Source organism: Gallinula chloropus (assembly GCF_964237585.1).
Source record: "Gallinula chloropus genome assembly, chromosome: 2".
Lineage (NCBI taxonomy): Eukaryota > Metazoa > Chordata > Aves > Gruiformes > Rallidae > Gallinula > Gallinula chloropus.
This window is the reverse complement of record NC_140086.1, coordinates 103,874,120-103,886,161: the sequence shown is the minus strand read 5'-3', so window position 1 is coordinate 103,886,161 and position 12,042 is coordinate 103,874,120. Positions and strand designations below refer to the sequence as shown.

The following is a 12,042-nucleotide window of genomic DNA, read 5'->3' as shown; positions in this document are numbered from 1 at the left end:
GTGATTTACTGTCTCCATTAGAGCACGACCCGAAAACTGTAACTCCTCTGCCAGGGGATGAGTGTTGGAAGTGCTCCAGGGCTGCAACGCAGCTTCCAGGCTGGCTCAGGTTCTGTGTACTTTTCATGTGGTCCAATCATTTCCAGCTTGTGTGGAAAATAATCAGGAACATTTCATGAAGATACGGCCTTTGTTTTGGCAATACTGATAAAGTTGCTGCTGGAAGTGAATCACGCAGTGAGCTGTTAAAGTCTTCATAAGTAATTTTTCTCATGCTTGTACCATGGATAAGGCCATTTCTTAAAGTGTCAAGCAGCAAATAAAAGCACCATGTGTTTGCCGTGCAACAGGATCAGTTAATGTTACTTCCCTTGGTTTCTGGCACAGTGCTGCACACACCACAAACAGCATTTTCTCCATGTTTCAGTGGGTAGCCGGTGAGTTTGTCAGTCTAGGTATGAACTGTTTAAATGAAATTATTCCATGCAAGCTATAATTTCTTACAAAAGAAAACTAGAAAAGTTACAGTAAGTTACATAAAGTTACAAAGAAGAAGTTAAAATAGCCACAGAAGGACCACGTCATATGGTAGGGCCATGCTGTGAGCAGTACCTGAAGGGTCTGGAGGGCAATCAGGTGCGGGCATGTCTGACAGCATCTGACTTTGGGATCTGATCAGGGATTTGCAATGAAGGAGGCAACAAGTCTCTCACAGCACATGACAGAAGAGGGGTGACAGGAGAACTGTTCCAGTCCCATGGAGACCGGAGGCCACCCCACAGCTTCTCACCATGTTTACTCCATCCCCCCAGGCCCATGCATAAGCCTATTACTGTGATGGGAAAAGGGCATGTGGGGAGGCATCCAGATACCTGGCCCCTGCAGACCCATGCACTGGAAAAAACCACCTGATACCTGGGATTTGAATTTTTGCACAAAGTGTAGTTGGTAGTCACTTGGGCCCTGTGAAGCTTAGGTCCCTGTGTTCAGGGGTCACTCGCCTCTTCCCTCCCCCTGGCACCCTGTGACAATTCCTCTGTAGCTGAGTTCCTGTTGTTGTATACTTGATCTGTACCACCCACTGAATTTTAATTCCAAGACTGATACTAAAAGCCAAAAGGGAAATTTGAGAGCCATGGAAAGTCTTTACAGTAGCTCAGTTCAGTGCCCATGTGTGCTTTGCTGTCTTACAGCAACTACAGCTCATTAAACATTGTTCTAGAAGTTTGGCTTCTTGGCTTTGTACTGTGGGTGTTTAGCATATCTGATATCACACGTGTTATCTACACAGTTAGGTGATATTAGTTTGCTTTTTTATTAGAAATTACTGGGCAGAGCATATATAAAGATCCAGTAAATAAACAGGTGCTTAATCGTCATACTGGAGAATGTTCATCAGAAGACCCAGGAGATGTGTCTGAACATACCTTTCCTTTTGTCTGGTGGGTTTTTTTGGGTGCATAGTAGGGGCTCCTGACATGGACTTTTTGTCCTGTGGCTTTGGTCTAGCAGGTATATGCCAACCCAGGATAGTTTCTCCTTATGATTGTGTGCTGTATGTGATTCAAGCTAATTTATTTATTCTCTCAGGTTCTTTACTCTGTGCCAGTCCTTGGGTATCAATGAGTTCGATGTTGCATTGAGCTTCTCCGTCTAGGTATCAAATACTGCAGATAAGAGAAAGTGGTTTAGTAATCTCAGTGGACTGTGGTGTCTTGAAATCAATACCTTTCTTTCAGCAGAGTTCAAACTGCTTTCTATTATGTGGAGCCTGACGCAGTAACAGAGACGTTTAAGATGCTGATTGGGCTGATCTTTGAGCAGTGGGTAATGTAACAAGATATCTTTCTGAGTACAGGGGGCAAGATATGACATGGTGCTTTATTTTTAAGAGAAAATGTATTGCTAAGGTTGACCCAAAAGCAATTAGTGGTTCATTTAATTGAATCAGTGATTTCACCTGTGCAGTCTATTAAAATATTATATAATTTAGGATCAATTTAGTACAGCTAGATGAAGGGTTATAGAGATTTATAATGGATTACTTTCTATCTACCCACTGAGTGGATGCTTAATCTTAAGTAAAATAGCGGAGCACCTAGGTAGCTCAGCCAGAAATACCACCTTGTGTCAAAGCTGTACTTCTCCCAGCACTGATACAACTACTCTCTTTCCAGAATCATTAAGCTGTTGCATTTTTGGGTGTAAATGGGCACATATAAATAGGTCATTGTCCTAAATCCAAATAGCTGGACTTTTCACCATTTTCAAAGCAAAACTCAAATGATGTCTTGTGTAAATCGTGTAAAAAATAGTCTTTAATAAATTGAACTGAAAGGTCTTTGGTTGTGCTGCTGAGACTTTCCTTTGTTTAACAGGCATCTTCTGTCACAACCAAAACCATTCCAGTATATAGTGCTTTTCTTCTGCATGCCCCACTATGTGCTGCTTCGGGCAGAGCTTTCCCACTCTCAAAGAAAGAAGAGCTAGATGGCTGTAACATTTACTGAGAGCCTTGCTGTCCTAGAATAAGTACCCTTAGCTATGACATAGCTCTACTTCGGACAGCATCACTTGAAAACTCCAAGGGAATTCATAACAGGTTGTTTACTACATACATTGTTGTGCATACCCACAAGTTCTGTTTCATTTCCTTCCTAATGGAACATAACTCACGATAAACATTTGCCTTGATCCTCCCTGTAGGCACAGAACACTGCAATGTTCAGATTTTATTATAACTCTCTGTATTGATCTGCATTTCAGAGTCCTATAAAGAAAAAAATAATCTACTGATCAGCTAGACTGGAAAAGATACTCAGCAAAGTTGTTCAGTGCATAGGTTTAATAGAAGCAGGTTTTGTGGGTTTACAAAGATTTGCAGTAGGTGTGTTTCCCTCTTTCCTCTCAACTGTGTCTCTCCTCTCCCCCTTTCAGCGGACAGTGTGTAACACACTCTAAGGCCATCTTTCCACATGCAGCATGACTATACTGGTGTGGAATGGTATGGCACAGTACTGTGCTGGATTTTATAGCTTGAGCCTTGTGTATGTGTGAATCAATCTAGGATCCTCACATGGGGAACTTCACATAAATAGAAAGCATTTGTTTCATCTATCAAAAACCTGCTCAGGGCTGTGGGACCAGAGACACCTTTTTTTTTTCTGCTAAATCAGGCTGCAAGTGATGCTACAAGAATGTATAAAAAATATATGGTAGAATTAAGAGGAGCTGAATTTCCAGCAGTGCCATAACCTTTTGTGCTATTAGAAGCACCATGGCTCTTTGAGCTACTCTATAAATCTTTTAATGGCAGATACAGAAAGTAGAGAAGGGAGAGAAAATGTATTTTGCAATATGTCTGCTTCTACAAATAGCTCATCAGATGCATGCTTTGGTAATAATCTGAACCAAACTTTTTGTTTGTTTGTCTTGCAATAGTGCCTAAAACAGGAGCCACAACTATGCCTCTACAAGTAGTGTAGTAAGGGCAAAAGACTTAAAAAACAAATAACCTAATCGTGCTGATTAGTATTGCTTTGTGCTTCTTATAAATGTGTTACACACAAGTCTAGGCACAATTTTTTCTTCTGTACAATTTATTTTTGCTTGTTTTCTTCTGGATTGATAGAATAATTAATTTCAGCTAGTTGAGTCATTTCTGGAGCCTTGTGTCATCATCATGCATGAAAATAGTTTTTCTTTATATCTTTCACTTAGGTGGGAAAGAGCTTCTTCAGTTCTAGCATATAATTTTCAATAGAGAAAAGTATTGTTTTTATCACTGTGTGGCTTATTTGAGGAAATAAGCCCCATAGTCAAAACAGTAACTGAGGAGTAAATTCTTGTTTCTTTTTACTGTTAAAAGAAATAACAAAACATAAATAACAAGTATTTTATGTTAAATACCTCTTGAGTGAATGATTGCACAGAAGGCAGGGGGCAACATCTGTATGGTTCTTTATATATTGTGTACTAGTTATATACATTTTTAAGGCGGTTGCATTGTTATTCTGTAAATTTTCAGTGTTAACAATTTCTATATTGTCATGCATCATGTGGTTAAGGAAGCAGACAGTTAGAACCAGTTCAGGTTTAAAAAGGACTATATGTGGCATTTTTTGAAGTCTTTCATGACAGAAATGCTTGTGGATAGGGTGCCAGCAGATTGCCACACCAGATCTGACACGAAAGTTTCTATTAGTTAGTGACAGCAATATATACTATAATTTTTATATGACTTTACACTAGCTTACGTGCTGAAAAATGGAACGATGCAAAGTAGTTGCACTGTACATTTCTCTTTATTTTAAATGTGATTGTCATCTTTTCTTTTTCTACCTCCTTTGTTATAGGAAGAAAATTGAATTTTCATCATGACAGCAAAGTCACATTTCATTATATCATCATTAGAGTCTCCAGGGATGGGTTTATAGCAGGTTCAAATACACAAGGAGGCAAAATACAATGGCCTAACATCAGAGAGTATCAGTGTGCTGAGCCCCATGGGATGCACATGGGAAGGAACATATTCACATAGAAGTCGATCCATCTTGTTTTAGCACTGATGTGAGGCGAGCTGGTGGTAAATTTGTATGAATTGCACAGTCATCATTTCTGGAATGTTTTAAGCAAAAAAGATCTTCAGCAAGGTGCCTTTTTAGGGTTTCTTGGTTTTTCTCTAATTTGTTCAGGATCTACTATCTACCACTTATTATTCCCAGAGTTTGTGAAGAATGGTACTGCAGCTGCTAAGGCAGCAGAATCGTATTCATAGATTTTTGGGTTTGTTACTCAGGATTGTGAGTGGGAGACTATTAGCATTGCTGCATGAAGTTCTACAGAATATATAAAAAAGTGAATAAAAGGTAATCACTAAACTCTTACTGACAGTGGTTACAGTGTTTAAAGAGAAATATGGTATTCTAATTGTTTCTTATATTTTAAGGATTACTCAAAATTGCAGCTAGTCACTGAATGTACTGTAAATATTGAAGTATGAAACAGTGAATATTGTGGTCAGATGCAAATCTTGTCTGCGTGATATGGTCTACATGTCACATTCAGATGCATGAACTCTATCTTTTGTACTGCCTTTCCACTAACTATGGAAAATGTGTGTGCACGTGAGTTTTTTTACTTGCTATCAAATTTTTGAAGGACATGCCGCTGTTCAATCAAGCCGCTTTCTTAAAGGAGAGCTGGATGAAAAAGCCACATACAGTAATTTTAATGCATTTAAGCTAGTCTGCAACTGATTCGTGTAGCTGAGTCCTGAGCATGTTTTCACTTTGTCACAGGTACAATCACTGCTCTTTGACAGCTTATGAAATGGGCTGTGATATTGCTACAGGCTGGGTAAGCACTAGCAGAGAAAGGAGGTTGTTTTCAAATGGGAAGGAGAAGGGAAAACAGGGGGGCAGCAGAGGTAGAAGAAATTTATTACTGTACGGTGTATCATGTGAAGACAGGCATGGGGTATCAAGCACCCCTCTAGGAAGGCAGTACCACCGTTTGGCTACCCCCTCAGTAAAGAAGTGTTTCCTCATGTCATGTCTGAACCTGCTGTGACAGTCATAGCTTGGAGCCATTCCCCCACGCCTGGCCCTGGGTCTCAGGGAGAAGAGATCAGCACCTGCCTCTCCACCCAGATGTGCTTTTCTTCCCTCCAAACCCTTACAATAAAACTCTTGCCCTCTTCCTCTTCACAACTCTCAAGAAAACACTCTCTTTTTAATTACACTTACATATGGTTGGGGTTTTTTTTCAGAAATGTCATTTTTTCAAGCCCTTACTCTTGTTCCTATATGAAAAGCTTGCCTTTGAACAACCAGGGGCTGCTCCGTGTTCTCTGTCCTTGGGAAACCATCTTGCTTTGCTCATCTCCGTGGAATTTTTTTTCCCCCTGGCTTCAAGGGCCAAACGTTACCTCCTGTCACTGCCATCCCAGGGAAAGGGAGTTTGAAGCATCTCAGTGCTTCTGGAGCAATACTCCCTGTTACAGCACAAACATGATGCTGCCATGTGGCCTTTTCATTTACTCCATGTTACCACAGAGGAAAGGAAGTCAATTCACTGCCATGTAAATATTACATTAGACACTTCAGTGGGGCTTTGAAATGCTAATATCCCCTCTAACACAGCCAGCTGACAGAGACTGACAGCTTTGTTTGGGTTGTGACTCAGGCTGTCACAACAGGTCCTGGCAGAAATAAAACAGTTGTGAGTGGTCTGCAGGCTCCTGGATAGTAAGGACATGTTCCACTTTTTATGGCAACCATTTTGGGATTGTTTTAACTGATGTTCTAGAGAAAACTACTGGAGTTGGGGAAAACTGTTTCAGGGAAAACTACTTTGTGGGATGATGGCTGTTTTAGAGATCAAAATGGAGCCCCAGACTTGGCTTATGCATGCCAGCCACTAGCTTGCCTATCACCCTGCAGCAGCAAAGTGTAAATGGCCAACTTGCCACAGGCTCTCAGCCAGTGTAGGCCCTGTCATTGAGGCGTGGGAACAGGAGTGATGGTCTCCCGCCACCTCTCACCACTGCTGGGGGAAGGAAGGAGGCTGGAGAGGGGCAGTTCACCTCAGATGAAAGGGATGTGTGATCTCCTGAGGGAGGAACACTTGCTCTGCTGGCAAGGAGACAGGCGGAGGACAGGAGTGGTTCTAGCCCACTGAGAAGGGCTGGAGGGCAACAGCTGGGATGAAGGAAGGAAGGGGCATCTCTCCCAGCAGCAGCTTCAGCTGAGAGGAGAGACCCTGTCAATGACAGTCCCTCTATACTTCTCTTCCACCACCTCGTCTTGGGCATTTTTTTTTCCTGGCCTTTTGTTCTCAGATGACTCCTTCATGATGGCCTCTCATTGTAATGATAGCATAGCAGTGAAATCGAGTCACATCAAGGCCTGAAGGTTTCCAGCTTTAATCTGTAATGAAATGTAAAGAAACCTGGCAGGGTCTGACACAGTCTCCTGAGAGAGACACTTGGGAACTGAGCTCTGGGAATCAAGTGTTCAGACCAGTCATGCTTTCCAAAATAGTGAATTGTTTTGATTAAATCTTTTCCCCCTTAATTTCCCATAGAAATTGGGAAGATAGACCAAGATATTTATAAATACAACACCCCAGGATTCACTGGCTGTCTATCGAGAGTACAGTTCAACCAAATTGCTCCACTCAAAGCAGCTCTGAGACCCACCAACGCCTCCTCGCACGTCCATATCCAAGGAGAACTGGTGGAATCCAACTGCGGAGCATCTCCACTCACCATCCCACCAATGTCGGCCGCTACTGACCCATGGCACTTAGACTCGGGTAAGTTGGTCTTCATGCCACATTATCTCCGTTGAGCAGTTCAGAGAAGAAATACATCCATCTTCCTCTGTAAGAAAAACCAAACCCAAGTGACTACGGTTGATAGATGACTATAGGACTATAATCATGGTAGGAAGTGCAAAGCTGGAATGATAAAGATTTGCTGTCACTTCTAAATGCAGTTACAAGATACTTTCTTTGCCTTTTTTTAAAAATATTCTTTGTTTTTAATAACTCTTACACTGTTTGAATGCTGGGCTTTGAGCTAGCTACTGTGATAGCACTTTCTCTGTAGCATTGACTATATAGTTAGCAAAAGGTTGCAAGCACAGTTAAATAAGGTACAGTAGCACTTCTTATGCTGTATTTCTAATAAGTGAGTATGTTGTTGTCAGCTTCATACAAAAGAAGTAAATCTAATTTTAGGCATAAATATACAAAGTGCTGATTCGTTTTCTGAAATTTCTGCTTTCCTTAGGCCATGTTTAATGGGAAACCCCATTAGTCATGATGGCATTCATTTCATGCTGAAAATGCTGGAAAGCAAAAACAATTTGCTGATTCCAGCAATCTCATCCTGCTTTGTGACTGACAGTCCTTGAAAGTATACATTGTGCCTAACTTTAGAGGGTTTTTTCTCTCTTGCTTCTTGAGTGTCAGGTAAATACTTTAAAAAAAAAATCTTTTCCTTTTATAGTTATAGAGTAAGGTGTATGTTGACCCCTCTCTTGTATTTTGTCCTCATTCTGATTTCACTTGTAGCAGTGTAAATTAGAACCTCTCCTGGCAAAGTTGATGTGTTTACAGTGATATATAATTAAAATGCTAGAGGAAAACACGGGTCCATAGTGATTTTGATTTTGATTAGTCTTTGCATGTTGTGTTTGGGGATGCATGCATCTGCCAGTTATTAAATGTGAGGGGACAAGTATATATGTGTTTCTTGAAAGTATATTCAAGGTAATACCTTTGGGTTTGGGATTTTTTGTTTTTCTTGAAGTGTCAAGAAATTCTTTGCATCATTATCTTTCAGGTCTTCTTCAGTAGAGAAATAGGGCAGATGTTTGTAAGGAGAGGCAAACATTCCAGTGCTGAGGGTCCCAAACACACACACATTGAGCAGTATCATGCTCTAAACCCTGTCATTCCCTCCTTACTGCCATGACATTGTACAAATTTCAGTATGTCTCTTGCCTGGTTATAACTTGCAATATCCTACAAATTAGCAGTCCCTTTCTTCTCTGAAATTATTTGTTTGTACCAGGAGGTTATATTCTGTGCTTCTCTTTCTATAAAGCACTTTTCCTGAAGGATACCTCATTGGCTTATGGATTTAAAAAGTGTGCCATAAACTTCTTGAGGATGCTGCTGTGAGTCTTGTGAAGCTTATGCATTTTGGTTGTTAACTTTGGTTTGTTTCTTTTTCCTACACTTAATTTGACTGCAAGCTAGTAAAAGACTATGGTGGAATTTATTCAAGATATTTGAACTGTTCCTAATAGCTTCTTGTGTTAAGGCCTATTTGTCCTTGCTATGTGCTCATACACTTGTTGCTGTGTTGGCTCAGTCTCATCTTGAAAACTTTTGCAGGGGTGTCTGTTAATTTCTGCCCAGTAAAAAAAAAAGAAAACTCGCATTACCATAGCCAGACTTGACTGTCTGTAATCATAGGCAGACAGAGTTGAAGTGATCTACCTTGATTTTTGGTGATGATAAGCTTTAGGAAGACTGGGAGCTAGGGACCCCTCTGCAACAGCAGAGGGAAAAGATCATATTGGTGTAAAGACTTCTTGTGTGGTACCGCTGTACACTGAAGGAAGCAGCAATGTCAGGTGAGTTATGGTAGAAAGAAATTTCAGAGCAAGGGAGTGGTGTTTCACTAGGTGGGCAGAAGTGAAAGGACATTCAAGTGTGGGTGAACAATTCCTGACTTTCACTCTGCAGGGCATTTCCATGATACAAAGCTATCACAGCAACTCATCAGTATCAGGTAAGAAAGCCTCAGTCTTTGTCAGAATATGTCTGGTGGGCTAACACAGATAGGTCTGTGGAAAAAAACATACTGTAGACTGTGTAACCTTGCACACAGATGAAAATGTGTGGGTTTAGTATCACTTTGCGTTAGCAAACTGGTAGTCATCACTGATGATTTTTTTTTAAATGTTTCCCAAACCCCACTAGAACCTATAAGTAATGGTTCCCATTGGCTCCAGAGGTGGAATAGTCTCAGTACTCTCAGAGTGAATTTACTTTTTCACCAAATGGGCTGAAGGGGCAAAGACAAAAAGCTCTTTTGAAATTCACAGAAACATTTGTAGTGGTGCTAAATAGAAAGTCACGCACACTCTGCTGTGAAGAAATGGTTGCAAAGAACATGGCTTTGAAAATGACAGTTACTATGTACAGGGTTTCTCAATTCAGGTATGTTTTTATCTGTGATTTTTATCGTTGTGTCATCTGTTTCATTTTAAATAGACATGAGAGTTGAGGACAGGTAGTTGGTATTGAAAAGAAAAACATCGAGAAAAGTTTTATGGCAAGTATCATACGGCTTAAATGTCATTCATATTCCTATTATGAGTTAAGTGTAGATATGTAGCTTTGTTTCTCAAATACTGTGGTACTGAATGTTGAGAATTGAAATATTGTAGGAGAGGATCAACAATAAGTGTCTAACTAGGACAGATGCACCAGATGGCAAGTGTAATCGTAATTTCACCTCTAAACTGCAGTGCTGGATCAGACCTTACTAATACTTACTAGATATTAAGCAGGTTGTGCCTGACAGGTGACCTAGGTGAAATGTCTTAATGTCTTCTATGTAGTTACTGCTTGGATACTAGCTGCAAAACATTTTGAATGCCCTAAGAGAGAGGCTAAAAAGAAAATCATAGACACTCATTAGTCACTTGCAGTTAATCTGTAGAGACCAGTTCAGGGATTTATCAGTAAGAAACCTTGTTTATTTGCTCCCCAGACAAATAGTACATACAGCTTCTCAATTTGTTGCCTTGCACTTTCATACTGAATTCACATATAACATTTACAACATTAGTTCTTTTTAAATTTCTTTGTCATTGTAAAAACTCCCCTTCCCTCCCTCCCTACCCCTGTCTGGCATTTTGCCATGCTACTAGGACAATATCTTAAACCATTATTTTGTTCAGTTCGTGAGTATTCTTACAATGCATGGCTTTTCCTGTTGCTATGGTGATCTTTTTGTGGTGGTAGTGAAGCGCAGGAATTCAGCAAGTCGCTATTCTTGAATGTGACTCGTGAAAGTCAATAATCAAAACCAAGCAGATCAATAATATAGTTCCCTTCCTGTCTTTTCATACCATCCATATTATCTCAGTTCATGTTAGACAATCCAATTTGCCTTGGTTATGTCAAAAGGAATGTAGGAAGGAGGCAAAAAAAAGATCCTGAACAATGACCATATTATTGAAAGATGACATGTCCTACCTTCACACGTTGTCTGAACCCAGCAAATTACCTGTCTGGCATACATTTCAAAACAAAAGTTATAGCTACATGCCTGTAACTATATTAGCCTGCATTTTCATATCTATTACTGCGGCATGTGTAAAAAAAAAGCTAATTACCAAGGATGTTTTTAATATCTCCCAGCTCAAATTAGCTAAGGTGTATATAACTGCTAACTGACACCTTGGTCATTGTAGGGAAACAAACAAAAGCCCAAACAGGTGATTATTTTTGTGGAAAATAAACTCACATACATAAAATGCCTTGTACTTAAAATCAGAAGATGCATACTACTGGGGTGGGGTTGTTCAGTTTGTGGGTGTTTTTATCTAAGTTAAAGGCTCTACAGTTTATTAATGAAGTTTCACTTCTAAAATTTTCTTATTTAAATAAAAATTATAAAAGAAACCTACTACATGTATGTAACCCTCTATTTTAGGTAAAATATGCTCCAGCTTGCCAAACTACTTGATCTTTAATTTAGTAAAAGCAAAAGATACCAGAAGAGGCAAGGTATCTACAACAATTGACAAACCATCTTCTAGTACCTCTAAGCTGTCATGGCACTGTGCAGCTGCAAGATGCATTTATTCTGACTATGAACAGAATGGCATTTACAGTATTTAATGTGGGATTTAGTTAAACCCATATTAGCTTCAACATATTAACAATTAAATGGAGCAAGATTAAATTCAGTATCTGCAGTGTTCTTCCAAGAGATTTTTTTTTTGGGCTGTACATATTTAAACCCTAAAAGCTCTTATGTTGTAGAAAGTGAAAGGCCTTGCCCTTTAAGATTCAACATCTTACTTTTAAAGCTATATTGAGCATGTGTGGCAAAAAGAATGTGTGAATACATGCACTGCTGTCATCAACATTAAAACAGCTGCCTGCAGGATTACCTCCCTTTTTGTTACAAATTCATCCTTTAACAAGTGACAGAAGGGGGAGAGAGTGGGAGCACTGATTACCGGCCATATGATCTGTGCTCACCGAAATGGCCAACTAGTTATTTTTGTCAAGTGAAAAATAGCAATTTCTGGAATAAAAGAAAATGCCACTCACATGTTACGGGTGACACTGCTGCAAGTCACCCTCCAGATTCAGATGCCATTGGCTGGGTTGCCACCCCACCCTGTGACCACTAGTACCCACATCTCAGAGGGCTGAACAGCAGCATCTGAGGAGATGCTGTATCAGATGTGCACTGGTACAGATATGGCTACTGAGATGGGAAAT

The 12,042-nt window shown here is 40.0% G+C and overlaps 1 protein-coding gene across 1 annotated transcript in view; it reads left to right on the top strand.

The window, feature by feature from the left end:
• CNTNAP2 (contactin associated protein 2) overlaps window positions 1–12,042 on the top strand; it is a gene marked incomplete at both ends in the record, with an annotated part of 1,153,104 nt that overhangs the window by 1,129,809 nt on the left and 11,253 nt on the right. The window contains one exon of the mRNA XM_084260050.1: window positions 7,087–7,317. Within this exon, the coding sequence (XP_084116176.1) occupies window positions 7,087–7,317 (231 nt within the window). The remainder of the gene's footprint in view (window positions 1–7,086; window positions 7,318–12,042) is intronic.